This window comes from Hypanus sabinus, chromosome 16 (assembly GCF_030144855.1).
Source record: "Hypanus sabinus isolate sHypSab1 chromosome 16, sHypSab1.hap1, whole genome shotgun sequence".
In the NCBI taxonomy this organism is placed as follows: domain Eukaryota; kingdom Metazoa; phylum Chordata; class Chondrichthyes; order Myliobatiformes; family Dasyatidae; genus Hypanus; species Hypanus sabinus.
Window position 1 is genome coordinate 2,617,245 of NC_082721.1, and position 18,119 is coordinate 2,635,363.

Here is an 18,119-nt window from a genome sequence, read left to right on the forward strand (position 1 = left end):
ATTTCCAGATTTGTTAAAAATGATTTCTCTTTTCTTAAACGCATGCTGACTTTACTAAATTCCTTTCGAAGTGTCCTGTTATTGCATCTTCTCTGAAAGATTTCAGTGTGCTTTGGCACAATGGTTCAGTTCCTTTCCTTGTTCTTTATTATCAGCAGGAAGGTCACATTTACCCTTCCCAATCTATAAAGGACTCCAGAGCATAACAAACTTTTGACTATGACCATCATCTCTTTGAGGACTATTTCCCGTTGCTTTCTGGGATGATGGTTACCAGGGCCTGAGGATTTAATGGCTTTTAAGTATGAGGAATTTCCCCAATACTGATTTCTTTCAGTTCTTGCCTCTCCCCGGACCCTTACTTCCCCAATATTTGGGAAGTCACTTTTATTATCCTTTATGGAGGCAGGAACAAAGATGTATTAAATTGGCCTGCAATTTGTTCCCAATTACAATTTCTCCCATTTGACTGCAGGAAATCTCCATCTATTTCAGTAATCCTTGGTTCTTTAATTATTTACATAAACTTTGACAGTCACATTTTAAATACCCTGCAGTTTCCTTTGTTCATATTCATGATCCCATCCAAAGTTTAAAGTAAATTTATTTTCAAGGTACATATATGCCACCATATATAACCTGAGATTCATTTGCTTGCAGGAATTCACAGTAAATACAAATCAATAAAACACCCTTTATTGGTTTTTACTCAGTGTATCATAAGCCCACTGTAACAGATTCCAGATGATTTCTCTGAGCCAATATCCTTCCTCAGCATTCTATTCTCCTTTCCAAAGACCATAGTCCTCCTCCTTTTTACCTGTCCTTTCTAAATGCTGAATATCCTTGCACTTTCCATCAGTCACCCTGCAGCTAGACAGTAATAAAATCACAACAGCATGCTGTTAATTCATCTATATTGTAGCATAATGCCCTTAAGATGTTCTCTTTCAAATTATTAGCTCTTTCAGCCTTTCACCATTCCTTTCATTATCTTCCACTTTTCCATCAGTTTTTTTTCCTCCTTGTCAGTAAATTGTATATAAAATTGACTTGCACACAAAAGGCTTGCTCTGTCCGTAAACAGAGATTGGATTGCCTTCTCTGGAATGTTGGATGCTGAGGGGGAGAACAGATAGAAGTACATAAAATTATGATAGGGTAGATGGTCATTTTCCACTGGGCTAAAATGTCAAATCTTAACGGGCATACATACATTTAAGGCGAGAGTGACTAAGTTTGAAGTTTGAGTAAGGGAAGTATTTTTTAACTTGGTGTTTAGTGCTTGAACATGCTGCCAATGGAGGTGGCATGCAAAAGTTTGGGTACCCCGGTCAAAATTTCTGTTACTGTGAATAGTTAAATGAGTAGAAGATGAACTGACCTCCAAAAGTCATAAAGCTAAAGATGAAACATTCTTTTCAATATCTTAAGCAAGATTAGTGTATTATTTTTGTTTTGTACAATTTTAGAGTGAAAAAAGCACCATACAAAAGTCTGAGCACCCCAAGAGATTTCAGCTCTCAGATAACCTTTACCAAGGTCTCAGACGTAACTAGCTTGTTAGGGCAACACACACAAAATGTTGGTGGAACACAGCAGGCCAGGCAGGATCTATAGGGAGAAGCACTGTTGACGTTCTGGGCCGAGACCCTTCGTTAGGACTAACTGAAAGGAAAGATAGTAAGAGATTTGAAAGTAGGAGGGGGAGGGGGAAATGCCAAATGATAGGAGAAGACAGGAGACAGGAGGGGGTGGGGTGAAGCTGAGAGCCAGAAAGGTGATTGGCAAAAGGGATACAGAGCCGGAGAAGGGAAAGGATCATGGGATGGGAGGCCTAGGGAGAAAGAAAGGGGGAGGGGAGCACCAGAGGGAGATGGAGAACAGGCAGAGTGATGGGCAGAGAGAGAGAAAAAAAGGAGGGGGGAAAAAAAACTAAATATATCAGGGATGGAGTAAGAAATGAAGGAGGGGCATTAACAGAAGTTAGAGAAATTAATGTTCACGCCATCAGGTTGGAGCCTACCCAGACGGTATACAAGGTGTTGTTACTCCAACCTGAGTGTGGCTTTATCTTGACAATAGAAGCAGCCATGGGATAGACATATCTGAATGGGAATGGGACATGGAATTAAAATGTGTGGCCACTAGGAGATCCTACTTTCTCTGGCAGACAAAGCATAGGTGTTCAGCGAAATGGCCTCTCAGTCTGTGTTGAGTTTCACCAATATATAAAAGGCCACACTGGGAGCACCGGATGCAGTATACCACACCAGCCGACTCACAGGTAAAGTATGGGGCTCTGAATGGTGGTGAGGGAGGAAGCGTAAGGGCAGGTGTAGCGCTTATCCTGCTTACAAGGATAAGTGCCAGGAGGGAGATCGGTGGGAAGGGATGGGGGGGACGAATAGACAAGAGAGTCGCATAGGGAGCGATTCCTGTGGAAAGCGGGGGGGGGGGGGGGGGGGGGGGAGGGAAAGATGTGCCTGGTAGTGGGATCCTGTTGGAGGTGGCGGAAGTTGTTAGGGCTGTAGCTTGTTCACAGTCATCATTAGGAAAGGCCTGGTGATGCAAATTTCAAAGCTTTATAAATACCCTGACTCCTCAAACCTTGTCCCAAAAATCAGCAGCCATGGGCTCCTCTAAGCAGCTGCCTAGCACTCTGAAAATTAAAATAAAAAATGAGCCCACAAATTAGGATAAGGCTATAAGAAGATAGCAAAGCATTTTCAGGTAGCTGTTTCCTCAGTTCGTAATGTAATTAAGAAATGGCAGTTAACAGGAATGGTGGAGGTCAAGTTGAGGTCTAGAAGAACAAGAAAACTTTCCGAGAGAACTGCTCGAAGGATTGCTAGAAAGGCAAATCAAAACCCCCATTTGACTGCAAAAGATCGCCAGTAAGATTTAGCAAACTCTGGAGTGATGGTTAATGCTAAGAACCTTAACAATGTTGAGCAGAGGGATCTCAGGATCCAAATCTGCAGCTCCCTGGAAAGGCCACACAGGTTAAGGGGGCAAAGAACACATATGGCATGTTTGCCTTTATTAGTCAAGGAACTGAGTTCGAGAGTCAGGAGTTACATTGTAGATGAATAAAACTCTTGTGAGGTTGCATCTGGAGTATTGTGTCCAGTTCAGGCCACCTCATTATAGGAAAATGTTGAGGCTTTGGAGAGGGTGCATTAGAGTTCTACCAGGATGTTGCCTAGATTAGAGGGCATATGCTATAAGAAGAGATTCAATAAATTTGGGTTGTCTTCTCTGGAGTGGCAAATGCATTGGGGAGATCTAATATAAGTTTATAAGATTATGACAGACTTAGATAGAGTAGACAGACAGTATCTTTTACCCGGGATTGAAATGTCTAATACCAGAGGATACCAACTTAAGGCAAGAGGGGTAAATTCAAAGGAGATTTGTAGGGCAAGCTTTCTTTTTCTCTACAAAGAAAGTTGGGTGTCTGCAATGATAGTGGAGGCGAATATGATAGGGCCATTCACAAGGATCTTCAATGCGCGCATGAATATACAGGAAAATGCAGGATATGGACATTGTATACACAGAAGGGATTAGTTTAGCTGGACATTTGACAAGTAATTTAAATACTCTGGCACAACACTGTTGTCTGAAGGGTCTATTCTTGTGGTGTACTGTTCAATATTCTTAAGTCTCAATGTTGACGAACATTTGAAATGTGTCAGCTTAAATACAGAACATCATTATTCCTTTATCATAGAAGGAAGAACTTTTTTGGGGAGAGAAGAAACAGGGCTGTGAAATAATGGGAAAGGAACTAGTAGATATTATGTCTCACCACTACCAATGCAATCACCCCTCAACCTAACTGTTTAGTTAGGTTACTGAACAAGCATTAAATGCTCTTGACTGCTGTTCCAAAAGCACAAGTTCAAATCCCAGCTGAAGAATGTAGATTCAATAACTGAGTAAACCTTTCCATTCATTGTTACCATTAAACCACTGTCCAAAACTTTTATGGTATATTAGTGCCCTTTAGGGAAGGTTTGCTGTCCTAGGTGGAGGGGTAGGTAGTGCTGAGAAAGCAGTGCGATTGCAGCAAGACTTAGACAAATTGGAAGAATGTGCAAAAAAGTGACAGATTGAATACAGTGTTGAGAAATGTATGATTTTGGTAAAAAGAATAATAGTGCAGACTATTATCTCAATGGGGAGAAGGTTCAAACATCAGAGGTGCAGAGGAACTTAGAAGTCCTCGTGCAAGATTCCCAGAGGGGTAATTTACAGGTTCTGCCTGTGGTAAAGAAGGAAAAATGCAATGTTGGCATTTATTTCAAGGGGAATAGAATATAAAAGCAAGGAGATAACATTGAGGCTTTACAAGACACTAGTCAGACTGCATTTGGAGCATTGTCAGTTTTGGAGCCCATATCTCAGAAAGGATATGTTGTCATTGGAGAGAGTCTGGAGGAGGTTCACAAGGATGATTCTGGGAACATGAAGAGCGTCTGGTAGCTTTGGGGCTGTACTCACTGGAATTTAGAAGAATGCGTAGGGATCTCACTGAAGCCTACCAAATGTTGAAAGGACTAGATAGGGAGGATGTGGAGAGGATGTTTCCTATGGTGGGGGTATCCAGAACTAGAGGGCACAGCCCCAAAATTGAGGGGTGACCCTTTAGAATAGAAGTAAGGAAGAATTTTTTTTAGCTAGAGAGTAGTAAATCTATGAAATGCTCTGTCACAGACTGCAATGGAGGCTGGTCCGTGAATATGCTTAAGGTGGAAGTTGATCATTTCCTGATTGGCCAGGGCATCCAAGGATATGGCAAGAAACCAGGTGTATGGGTTTGAGTGGGATCCGGAATCAGTCATGATGGAATGGTGGAGCAGATTTGATGGGCTGAATGGCCTAATTCTGCTCCTATGCTTTATAGTCTATGCAAATTTAGCTTATATAAGACCCTGGACCCAACAATGTGGTTCACGTCACCATTTCTGCAGTTCCAGAGCAGTTAGAGATGGACAGTAAATGCCGGTGGCATGCAATCCTGTGAATGAACAAAAAACACAGGGATATGAAACAGTAACTGGTGAAGTAACAAGAGGGACACACTGTGACTGGTGGGGTAAACTAAGGTTAGATGAACACATCAGGAGATGGAGTCATTTTCTAATCACTCATGAACCATTCTCTATAAAAGAGCCAGGGATCCAACTTTGAAATTACAAAGTTGTATAACTTCAGGGTTGACCATGGATGTTGCATCCTAGTTGGCTACATACACAAGCCAGGGTAGTACGATACAGAGAGCAAGCTGCTGCCCATGCAGCTGACTCGCCTTATTCATGCAGTGGATGAATCCAAAGGAACGGCAGAGATCAATATAGTTTGGCACCACGATATCGCAGGAGTTGCCAGTCAGTATTCAACTCAACATATGGCTGCCTTAGGGACTGCTGCTCTGGAATTTTCCTCAGGTTTTACTCCTGAGGCCTTCACTACGAATGGGTACAGCCACAGGGCGGCAGAGGTTTGAGATCAGTTTCCTTTCTCCAAGGTGAGCTGCCAACCACGGCTGTTGAGCCCCACTTGCATGTTATAACTGATATAATTAAAAATTGTACAAATTATACAACAAAGTGAGAGCTGTATTTCCTAAGTACCGCAGGCCAAATAGAAATCAGTCAGTCTCCCAGGTGAAATAAGGTATGCAACATTAAACATTTTATTTAATACTATAAATAACAAATTTAAAAATATATTTATTCTTAATTCCCCACCCACTCCAACCCATGGCAGTCACTAGTTCCTGCGACAAGAATAGTGACTAATTATTCTGTACTTCTCCCTCATGCACCCCAAAACTCTTAAGCAGTGAACGTTCTTCCATTCTTTTTCATATTCTTGCAAACTTTTAATTCCTTTTAGGATAATACAATTGAGTCACTGCCAACATTTATGGCAAATGGTCCAATGATTTATATGGTGGGAGAAAGAAAAATAACAAAAATTTCTTTTTTTCCCCTGATATATTATAATTTCATTAACTCTTGGAAGTCTCAATGCTTATCTCTCAAAACTTAACAACTTTGGTAAAAACCTACCTGGTCTTCAATCATTTACTTTCCCTGTTCTAATGAAAGAGAGCCTTAATATAGAGCTATTTTTGATAATATTGGATAATTTTGATAATATTTTTGTAGTGGAGACATAGAATTGATACTCAGAGCTATGTCTCGATCCCTGCTTTCCAGCAATCGGATACCCAGAGGTAGTTACAGCATCACACATATATACAAAACTCCATTATGGACGCTCCCAAGCCCAGCTGCAAAACGAGGGTTGGGTCTGGGGCTAGCAGTCTCATCCCATAAAAACCCACAGCTACACAAATGCCAACAGAAGTTCAAAGATTGCATTATTAGGAGAGGAAGGAGCTTCAAAGGTGAGTTATACCTGGGGACAACTTGAAAGTTTAGCCTGGACAGAGGACTCTGAGGAGCAGCCGTTAGTGGTCTATGCCAGTAGAGATGTTGGCCTAAAGAAGAATATGCATTTACTTTCAATATTGTTAAACACTGCTGCATAGCAGTGCAGCAATTAGTGTAACACTATTACAGTGCCAGTGATCGGGGTTCAACTCTTGCCATTGTAAGGAGTTTGTATGGTCTCACCTTGACAGTGTGGGTTTCCTCCAGGTACTCCAGCTTCTACCCACATTCTACGGGTTAGTAGGTTAATTGGTTTCATTGGTGTAGTTGGATGGTATGGGTTCATTGGGAAGGAAGGGCCTGTTATCGTGCTGTAGCTCGAAATAAAAAAATAAGGTAGGAATAGGAGGGGCTTTCCATCTCACAAAGATATCCTGCCAATCAGTTAGATGATCCTCCAACTAAAACTAAAGCTTATAAACCTCACTAATGACAATTTCAACTGCATTTCTTTGTGAGAGAAGGTTTGAGGGAGTGTGTGAAGGCAGGAGTGTGTAGTTCCTTGGATTTGTGATGAAGAGTTTCTTGGCATTGCTCTGAAGAAGTTGTCTCTAAATTTCTTTGGATCTGCTTTCCCCTCATCACAGGAAAAAGTTTCTCATCTTCTACCCTTTCCATTTCTCTAATCAAATTACACACCTCCATACGCTGACTCGTTAATTACCAAAATTCAAGGGATTACAACATCCGAGCTGCAACCTGCCCTTTTATTTGTTTCAAGATTATGTGCCAATTTCTCTGAGTAAAGTGCTTACACAATCTCTGCCTTTGAGTCACGTGCCATAAGGCCACAAGTACAGTTTACAAGGGACAAAGATTCTGATCAGTACAAGAACCATGGGAATCAACCAGTCAACAAGAGACACAAAGTGACTTCAGCCCATTGAATTGATGCCAACTGTCCATCATACATTTATGTTGAATGCCCATTAATCACTATTTTTGCATCAGCTATCCCCAGATCCCACCACTCACCCACACACTATGGACAGCTCTCTCCAGATCTCACCACTATGGACAGCTCTCCTCAGTTTGCGTACCAGAAGCACATTGGAATTGATGATGCTGTCATCTGCCTGATGAACAAAGCCTACTCGCATTTGAATAAGCAGATAAGCAGGGCAGCACTGTGAGGATCGTGTTTTTTGATTTCTCAAGTGCCTTCAATTCCATAGGTGGTGGGGGAGGAGGGGGGAAAGTTCCATTCTATGCATTAAGGTACTTCCACTGTATCCTGGATAATGGACTACCTGACTGACAGACCACAGTCTGTGTTGCTTTAGAGCTGTGTATCAGACATGGCTATAAGCAGCACTGGGGCCCCACAGGGGACTGTATTGTTTCTCTTCCTGTTTACTCTGTATGCCTTGGACTTTAGATACAACATGGAGTCATTCCATCTGCAGAAATTCTCTGATGACTCAGCAATAAATGGAGGATGGGAGGATGAATACAGGACCCTGGTGGAGGACTTTGTCAAATGGTGCAAGCTGAATCAACTGCAGCTCAACATTACTAAGACAAATAAGATGGTGGAAGACTAAGCTTCCACCACTCTATTGACAGTGAGGACGTGGATGTGCAGAGTATCTACAAGTATCTGGGGGTGCACCTGGATGACAGACTTGAGTGGAGCACCAACACAGAGGCTGTGTACAAGAAGGGCCAGAGTCTCCCTGAGGAGACTGAAGTCCTTTGGAGTGTGCAGGCCTCTCCTTCACAGTCTGTTGTCATCAATACAATCTACTATGCAGTGTCGTGCTGGGGCAATGGCATCAACAAGGGTGATGCCAACAGGCTCAATAACCTAATTGAAAAGACTGGCTCTGTTATAGTCATCAAACTGGACACGTTCGAGGCTGTAGTAGAACAAAGGACCCTACGGAAAATCCTGGCAATTTTAGACAATGTTTCTCACCCTTTGCACGCCACCTTGGCTGAACAGAGGAGCACTCTCAGCAACAGACTAAAACAACTGTACTGCTCCAAACAGTGCTGTAGGTTGACTTACTATAGCTAGGGAAGTGATGACCCCTCTTGTTACACTGTTTGTGGTGACTTTAAAAAAAATCCTTTCTACTTCTCTTCCCCAGATCTCTCACGCTACGGACAACTTTCCCCAGATCTCTCACACTATGGACAACTCTCCCCACATCCCATCACTATGGATAATGTACAGGAAAACCCATGGAATCAACTGGAAGAACATGCAGACACCCCACAGACAGCACCCAAGGTCAGGATTAAACACAGGTCTCATGTGAGGCAGCAGTTCTACTACCATCACCACAGCACTGTTTGGGAATCTCACAACCAATTAAAATAGAGAAGAAGCACTCTGAACCTCAAGTCCACATATCTGAGCTTATAGATGCCCTGATAATCAGTGGGAGGAGTGCATCATATGCAAACTCCTGATTTGTCAGGCGCCTCCTGTCCCAATAAATAAATCTTCATCAGCCAACTAGAGATTGCACAGAAGACAGCAATAACTTTGGCTTACATTGTGTGAACTCGACTATTTGGTGTGTAAAGCTCAGGAGCTAATGAAACGCAAGGAAAGATCTGAAGACAAAACTTAAACGTGCCAACTCTGAAAGCCCACATCACTTTCTTATTTAACTGTGAACTGCTTATCTTGGAGCTTTCTTAACAAGTTTTAAGTTTGCCAGCTTTTTCATTTGGCTGTGTACTGACACACACAGTATAGGACAGTAAAGTAGCTACTCCATCTCAAGTTCAACTTGATCAGGATAAACAAAACACCAAGCCAAACTTATGAGGGGGAGTTACAGTGTAGTAATCCTCAACAGTTTAAATAATCTTTCAGTTTCCTCAAGTATTTCATCTAGGCTGAGGTTAGAGAGTGTTGATGTAAAGAGTTGATGTAAAGTGTTGATGTTGAGAGTGTAAAGGAATATGATGATAGCTGATAAGGTGGATGAAGGGTTAAGATGGTTGATTAAAAAGCCTAAGTTAGCCATGTCTCTTGACTGTGCTGGAGAAAGTGCCTGTAGGCACGGTAAGAATCTAGGTCAGGGTTTGACTGTGTTTCTGCCCAGTTAAACAGCCCAGTGGCAGTTGTTACCCGAAGTCTGCAGGGCAGAATGCCACTTGGGCAACGTGGAGGAAAGTGGTTGTATTGGGATTTACCCGAGTCGCCAAGAAGAATAGCAGGGAAACTGGTAACGGTGACATTAAGAAAAATGACTGTCATTGTTAAATCAATTATAAAGTGATATATAATCTCTCACACACAAAAAACCGGTACTTTCGCCATTTAGCCTGTGGCATGCTTTGAAAAACGCATCAGGTCACCAAGAACAGAGTTAGAAGGAGTGGGAGCAGGATACAGCGAGATCCGGCTGCCAGGGTAAGGGCAGGTCCCCGGAACTCGGCCTGCCCACACACAGGGACAGTCCAGTGCTCTGGGCCTTCTTTCCCAGAAAGCAAGCTCTCCAGTGGCGGGATGAGAAACACACGGGGTCCCTTTACATCTCACACAACTCGCTTTCAATAAGGTGCATCGCACTTACCGGCGGCCCGGCGTATGGGCCCGAGCCCGGACCGGCTCGCTGTAGTTCCCGCACGGCCCCGTTGTCGCCGCCAACGCGGGCCGGCGACCGCAGGCACCGACCAGGAGGAAGGAGTCCCCGACACTCGAGGGGGAACGCCGCGCGGGGCGCATGCGCCGCCCCCCCTCCCGGCACTCTTAAAGGGACAGTGCGCTAACTTAAAGGGACGGTGCGTTGCCCTACAGGTTGGGGAGAGGCTCAGTCAGAGAACTGGCCGTCTGCCTCTAACGGATACCCGGCAACTCCATTAGCTCCAGGATATTCCAAATGCAAAACTGTAGGAAACACGACCTCCAACTTAAGCTTGCAACTTCAAGCTACCAAAAGAATATAGATACACGGAAAAAGGGTAACCGAGGTTTATCCAAAAAGCTAGTGAGGTGAGTGTAACATTAACTGCAAGAAGTACATAGTACTGAAACACAGATTCTGCCCAACCTGTTGCTCGACATAAATCTATGATACATATCATACAATTTAAACCGAAGTACTACTAAGCTATAAATATCTGCAGAATGAGTCGAAAAAAAATCACCAAGCACTTTAAGTTCAAAGTCCAATGTATTAACTAAATACGTATAAAGTACTGTGCAAAAGTCTTAGGCACATATAAATAGCTAAGGTGCCTAAGACTTTTGAACAGTACTGTAGTAATTTTATGAATTCCACTGTACTGCCACAAAAAATATTCATTACATATGTGACGATAAACCTGATTTCTGATATGGGCTCTATTGTGGACTGCGAATGGGAAGGGGGCAGGGAGAGAGGAATCATGGTTGGGAAAAGGGGAAGGGGAGAGAGTGAGCAGCCACAGAGAGACATTCTGTAACGATCAATAAACCAATTGTTTGGAATCAAATGACCTTGCCTAGTGTCTCAGGGCTGGGTGTGTCTGCACCTGCGCCAACCCCCACCCTCGCTATACCCAACATTCTTTGCTCCTGCCAGAACTTTAAACTCACTCTCCACTCCATGTTAATAAATACAGTACTATGTAAAAGTCTTAGGCACCCAGGCTATATATGTACCAAAGACTTTTACACAGTACTGTATGTTACCATATACTACATTGAGACTTTTCTTGCAGACATTTACAGGAAAATAAAGAAACAATAGAATTTACTAAAAGCTATACAGAAACACCTATGTGCAAAAGTGGACAAACTGGGCAAATAATAAAAATACTGATAGCAATAATAATGACAATACTGAGAACATGAGTTGTAAAGAATCCTTGCGAATGAGTCAGCAGATTCAGGAGCCTGATGGTTGAGGGGTAATAACTGTTCCTGAACTTGGTGGTAAGGGAGCTAAGGTTCCTGTACTTCCTGCCCAATGGTAGTAGAGAGAAGATAGCATGGCCTGGATGGTGAGGGTCTTTAATGATGGATGCTGCTTTCTTGTGACAGCACTCCATGTAAATGCACACAATAGGGGAGAGGGCTTCGCCTTGATGGACTGGGCTGTATCCACCACTATCTGAAGACTTTTCCATCCTTAGGTATTGGTGTTTCCATACCAGGCCATGATGCAACCCATTCGGACACTCACCACCGTACATCTACAGAAGTTTGCCACAAACAAGAGAAAACCTGAAGATGCTGGAAATCCAAGCAACGCACACAAAGTTCCGGTTGAACTCAGCAGGCTAGGCAGCATCTATGGATAAAAGTACAGTCGACATTTTGGGCCAAGACCCTTTGGCAGGAATAGAGAAAAAAAGATGGAGAATAGGTTTAAAAGGCGAGGGAGGGGAGAGCACAACACAAGGTGATAGGTGAAACCAGGAGGTGGAGGGATGAAGTAAAGAGCTGGGAAGTTGATTAGTGAAAATGATACAGGGCTGGAGAAGGGGAAGTCTAATAGGTGAGGATAGAATCCATGGAAGAAAAGAGGGGAGGAGCACAGAGGGAGGCGATGTGCAGGCAAGGTGATGGATGGAAAAGGGGATGAGGACTGGTGAAGGAAGAGAGTGGGGGGCATTACTGATAGTTCGAAAAATCAACGTTCATGCCATCAGGTTGAAGGCTACCCAGACAGAACACATAAGATATTGTTCCTCCAATCTGAGTGTGGCCTCACTGTGACAGTAGAGGAGGCCATGGCTTAGGAATGGGAATGGGAAGTGGAATTAAAATCAAAGGCTGCTGGAAGATCCTGCTTCTTCCTATGGACAGAGCATAGATGGTCGGTGAAACTGTCTCCCAATTTAAGTCAGGTCTATCAGATATACAGGAAGCCATACCAGACACAGTATATAACCCAAAAGTCTCACAGGGCCCTGAACGGTAGTGAGGGAGGAGGTGTAGGGGCAGGTGCACCACTTGTTCTACTTGCAAGGATAAGTGCCAGGATGGAGACTAGTGGGGAGGGACAAATGGACAAGGGAGCCACATAGGGAGCGAACCCTGCGGAAAGCAGATAGTTGGGGGGGGGGGGGAGATGTGCTTGAAGGTGGGATCCCATTGGAGATGGTGGAAGTTCTAGAGAATTATGTGCTGGACGCAGAGGGCTGATGGGGTGGTAGGTGAGGACAAGGGTAACCCTGTCACCCTGTCCCTGCTAGGATGGCAGGAGGATGGGATAAGAGCAGATGTTTGTGAAACGGAAGAGATGCAGTTGAGGGTAGCTTGATGGTGGAGAAAGGGTGCCCCTTTCTTTGAAAAAGGAGGAATTCTCCTTCGTTCTAGAATGAAAAGCCTCAGCCTGAGAGCAGGTGCAGCGGAGACATATGAATTGAGAGAAGGGGGTGGCAAGGTGGGAAGAGGGTATTGTCCATGTAGCTGTGAATGAGGGTCCATGGGTTTATAATAGATATCAGTAGATAAGCCGTCTCCAGAGATAGAGTGAGATCGAGAAAGGGGAGGGAGGTGTTGGAAATGGACCAGGTGAATGAGGGCCATTTAGAAGTTTGCCATAGTTTTCGATGAAGTTCTGAATCTACACAAACTTTTAAGAAAGTAGAGGTGTTGTGCCTTCTTTGTGATTACATTTAAATGTTGGTCCAAGGACAGATTCTCTGATATGTCACACCAAGGAAATTAAAGCTACTGACCCTCTCCACCACTTTTCCCCTAATAAGGACTGGTTGTTGGACTTCTGGTTTCCTTTATAATCAGCTCCTTGGTCTTACTGACATTGAGTGAAAATGAGAAGTTATTGTTGTGTGATCTCTCAGCCAGATTTTCAGTCCCCTCCAATAAACTGATTAATCATCACCTTTGATTTAGACAACAGTGGTGTCACTAGTAAATTTAAATACAGCATTCCCTGAATATGTATTTTCCCAGAACATATTGGAAAAGAAATGACAGAGATTAAAGAGGCCACATTTGTTTGTCAAAAGGAAGCAATGGGTCCATCGCTCCCTAAAGTGGCAACGCAAGTAGATGGTGTGGTATTGCACACTTGCCTTCACTGGTTGGAATGCTGGGTGTAAAAACTATGAAGTCGTGTTGCAGCTGTATAAAACTTTAGTTAGGCCACAAATGGAGTACTATGTACAGTTCTGGTTTATACAGTTTTGCATAAAAGGAAGAATATGGAGGCTATGGAGAGGGTGCAGAAGAGGTTCCTAGGATGTTGCCACGTTTGGGGAATACTAGCTATAAGGGGAGGGTAGGCAAACTTGGTTTGTTTTCTCTGGAGTATCTCAGACTGACATAAAATGATTGAGATAAAGTGCTAGGATTGTCAGGGTGCTTTCCCAGGATGGACATATCAAACACTAGCAGACTCAACTTGAAGATGAGAAGGGGAAATCTTAAAGATTTGCAAGGCATTTTTTTTTAAAACAAAGAGTGGTAGGTGCCTGTGAGGGGTGGTTGTAAACAGACAGGGATGGAGGAATATAGACCATGTGCCAGGAGCTTTACAGTTTCAGCCTGAAGGACCTGATCCTATACTTTATTGTTCAAAGTACCACACCTCCAGTCAAAACTATACACTGCTAAATGCAGGTGACATCCATGCACCTTGGACAAGAGAGTAAAGGACTCTCCATGTATATACGTTTGCGTGTAGAGAAAAGGGATTGGGGACGTAAAGTTTGCGAAGGAGAAAACAGCAGGCCTGTTTTTCCCAGTAAATCAAGAGCGTGTTCATTATCCCTTAGAGAACTTGATACGAAGCTGAGGATCTTTTGTTCTGCTGATATTTTTCCCCTCAGTGAAAGGACCCTTGGGAGAAGGGAACCAAAGGAAAAACACATGACCAGGCCCACCCCGAAGGTAAGTGCTAGCCTAAGCACTGAGTAGAGCTGACAGCTGTGACTAAAGCAATCATACCACGACAGATAAACTGCAGAGCAGAGGGAGAGAGGAACGGCAGCTCTAGTCAAGAAAAAAAAATGAAGCATTTCATCCAAATGCTGAGCTCAATGAGCAATGTATATTTCTGTCTGTCATCCTCCAGAGAAAAAGACCACTGGAATAAACTTCACTGAGTTTGCAGATTGCAGTCAGGGATACATGTCTATAAGGAGGAATCATCAAAGATTCTCACTCCTGATTAATCCTGAATGATCTCCCTGAGAAGACAGTGCACTCTGAATGTCAGATGAACCGGTTTTAGATCAGTAAGCCATTCAGTCCCACCACATGTCTGTCACAAAGTTAAACCAGGTGCACAAGAACGATGGGGATGTGAAACTGAGCTGGCAGTGGTGGGATGCCCCAACATCAGCCGTTGATTTTTGGAAAACAGTTCAACACAACCCTAAACACAAGAGATTTTGCAGATGCTGGAAATTCAGAGCAACACACAAAATGCTGGAGGAACTCAGCAGGTCAGGCATCATCTATGGAGAGGAATAAAAAGTGTTTCAGGCTGAGATCCTTCATTAGGACTGAAAAGGAAGGGGAGAAGCCAGAATAATTGCTTTATATTAATTATTAGTCATCTATTATCTATTATTTATTATTAATATATGATCTAATATATTTTTAGAAGCCAGAATTATTCTGGCTTCTTCCCACTGCCTTTCCAGTCCTAATGAAAGGTCTCAGCTCAAAATGTCGACTTTCATTCCCCTCCATAGATGCTGCCTGACCTACTGAGTTCCTCCAATACTTTGTATTGCTTAAAATAATCCAGTCTTCTTCAAGTTCATTTTATTGTCATTCAACCATACACGTGTATGCTGCCAAATGAAACAACGTTCCTCTTGATTAAGGTTCACAACACAGTACATATAACTCACATACACAATACATAGTGATATTGCTACAAATAAATTAATGAATAATAGGCTGCATTTACTACACAAGTTAAAAAGGAAACAGGATAACCCTACTGGAGATCCATACATGGCGAGACCTGGGTAGTGGCAGGGAGTTCAGCAGTTTTACGACCTGGGGGAAGAAACTGTTCCTATCTGAACCGTATGTGTCTTAATGTTGACAATGTTAAGGGCCCTGCATATGCATCACTCCTGGTAAGGATCTCAGATGGGTGGAAGAGAGACCCCAGTGATCCTCTCAGCAGTTCTTACAATCCTTTGTAGGGTCTTTTGATGGTGACACTGCTGGTCAGGACACTCTCAATGGTGTTCCTGTAAAGATTAGTTCGAATGGTTGTGAAGGAGGAGCCTCACTCGCCTCAATCTCCTCAGGAAGTGGAGACACTGCTTTGCTTCCTTGGCTACTTAAGTGGTGTTGAGGAACCAGGTGAGATCGTTTGTTAAGTGCAATGAGGACTGGTCATCCTGCACTGGGACTTTGTCCACAATTAGCTCTTTGGCCTTGTGCACATTGAGACTCAAGTTGTTGTGCTTGCACCATTCTACATGCTGCTCTGCCTCCTCACTATACGCAGTCTCATCATCATTGTTGTTGAGGCCAACTACAGTTGTGTCATTTGTGAACTTGCTGATGCGGTTGAAATGGATCTAGCAATACAATCATGCATCAGCAACAGGATGAACACCAGTGCTCAGTGTGATGACACTTGAGATGTTGCCGCCAAGATAGACTGTAGTTCTTCTGTCAAGAACTCCAAGATCCAGTTACAGAGAGGGGTGTTGAGACCCAATGAACACATTTTACCCACCAATTTCTGAGGGACAATCACATCAAATGCCAAGCTGAAGTCAACAACATCCTGGCGTTTGAGGCACCCTTTTCCAGGTAGAACAGGTGAGACACAATTTTTCAGTTGGTCAGAAAGTTGATAAAGCAGGTAAGTGGTATTAAAGATGAGAGCAAGTCGTCCTGCAGTCTACTGGGGAAACTGCTCCATCAACATTGTCCATGCATTAGTTTATAGCCAGTAAGCTCCTCAGTCTTCTGCAGGGCAAACTTACCAGCTGTCTATGTCAGTTCCCCAACAAAATCCATGTTTTCTCTCTCCTGCATCATCCTGCTACTTGCTCCAATATGACTCCAAATATGAAGGTCCAATTGACCCAGATTCTGCAATTTAATCTAATTACCCCAACACTGTACTGTCTGAGAATAGGAATGCTTTAACCAGATAGCAGAGCTTAATCTTTCAACCACTTGTCCGAGCAAGGTCAAAAGTACATCCTTTGGATTAGACTGTTTAATTGTTATTATCAATACAATCTTTGAAACAGTAGGAGAAACAAGTCAGTAAGATCTGTAAGGCCAGAGTCAGTCAGATCATAAACAAGAGAAAATCTGCAGATGCTGGAAATCTGAGCAACAAACACAAAATGCAGGAGAAACTCAGCAGGCCAGGCAGCATCTGCACAAAAAGAGTACAGTTGATATTTTGGGTTGAAACTGATCAGCTGATCTGATCTTGAATTTTCCCATTCTCCATAATTAGTTGAAGCCCTGTTTTAATCCAAGGCTCTTTCAGAGTTCAGGAAACAGGCATAAAACTTGTTGCTTACAATCATTTTATGAAGTACTAATAGATCAAAGAAAATTGAAGAATGGACAGTGATAGAGTGCTAGTAAATGAAGAAGATGGTGCCACTGTGTGGTCAGCTCTTTTCATATTCCACAGATAGGAAATATTCCATTCAAATTTGCAAATTAGATTAAGCTAATCAGATGGCCTCTATTCAAATAATGTGATACCAAGGTACATTTTCAGAACCATACAGAATTGTAACCATTTGGGGACTCAAACAGCAGCTGCATATACATACTGTGACCACTAGGAAACATACTAAGTTACATATATATATATATATATATATATATATATATATTAGCAGGCATAAATGTTTAAACTCCAAAGGTAATAACAATTAAACAGTCTAATCCAAATAATGTACTTTTGACCAGTTGAGTGAATTCATTGACTCAGTCTTCACAGTTCTCTCGGTAGACAATCCAAAGACTCATAACCTTGGGAGAAATTATCCTTCTCTATGTGAAAGGAGGATCTTTCTATTCTGAAACCATGTCCTGAAGAGTTCCAGAATCCCACACAAAGGGAAATTTCCCTTCGAATCTTGTGCTTCAAAAGATTGTCATTAAAAACTTGTCTGAATGTAAGAGTAATATTCCCTTCTCAATCTTTCCCAAACCTTTTATCCCGTAAGTGAACTAAATGAACTATTTCTGGACTGCTCCATGCCAGGCCAGTTATATCCACAAGTTCAAGTTTAATTGTCATTCAACCATATACAATACAGCCAAATGAAACCAAGTTTCTCCAGGGCCAAAGTGCAAAACACAGTTACAACAGATGAAAAGCATACAGTCACAAAAAAATATATTGTCCAGTCCCTGAAGAGCGTGGCCTGTAATGGTACATGGGATATTGCCCTAGAGCCACTTCTCTGCAACTACAACTCATCACCCGCTAGTGCAGCCGTAGACAAGAGCGATCCAGCTCATCTTCCACTAAGCCAACAAAACCAGCATGCAGCACTGCAGGTGTGCTCTTACCAACTGCCCTTTTTAAAGCCACACATGGTGGGCTTCCTGCTCCCATGCTGAGCTCATCAATTTCATCAACTTTGCTTTTAACTTTCACCCAGCCCTTAAATTCACTTGGTCCATCTGGGACACTTCTCTCCCCTTTCTTGATCTCTCGGTCTCCATCTCCGGAGACAGACTATCCACTGACATCTTCTACAAACCCACTGACTCCC

General features: G+C 42.9%; 1 protein-coding gene across 10 annotated transcripts in view; it reads right to left on the reverse strand.

The window, feature by feature from the left end:
* gatad2ab (GATA zinc finger domain containing 2Ab) overlaps nt 1–18,119 on the reverse strand; it is a 219,232-nt gene that overhangs the window by 145,632 nt on the left and 55,481 nt on the right. For 3 of the 10 annotated variants that reach the window (XM_059990976.1, XM_059990981.1, XM_059990972.1), the window contains exon 1: nt 10,007–10,157. The exons of 2 other annotated variants lie outside the window; for them this stretch is intronic. Coding sequence is in view for 4 of the 8 variants with exons in the window: in XM_059990973.1 (XP_059846956.1) it covers nt 10,007–10,158 (152 nt within the window). In the remaining 4 variants the exon portion in view is untranslated. Of the gene's footprint in view, nt 1–10,006; nt 10,160–18,119 lie in introns of those variants that run through there. 5 more of the 10 variants (XM_059990973.1, XM_059990970.1, XM_059990975.1 and 2 more) reach the window with 3 other exon arrangements.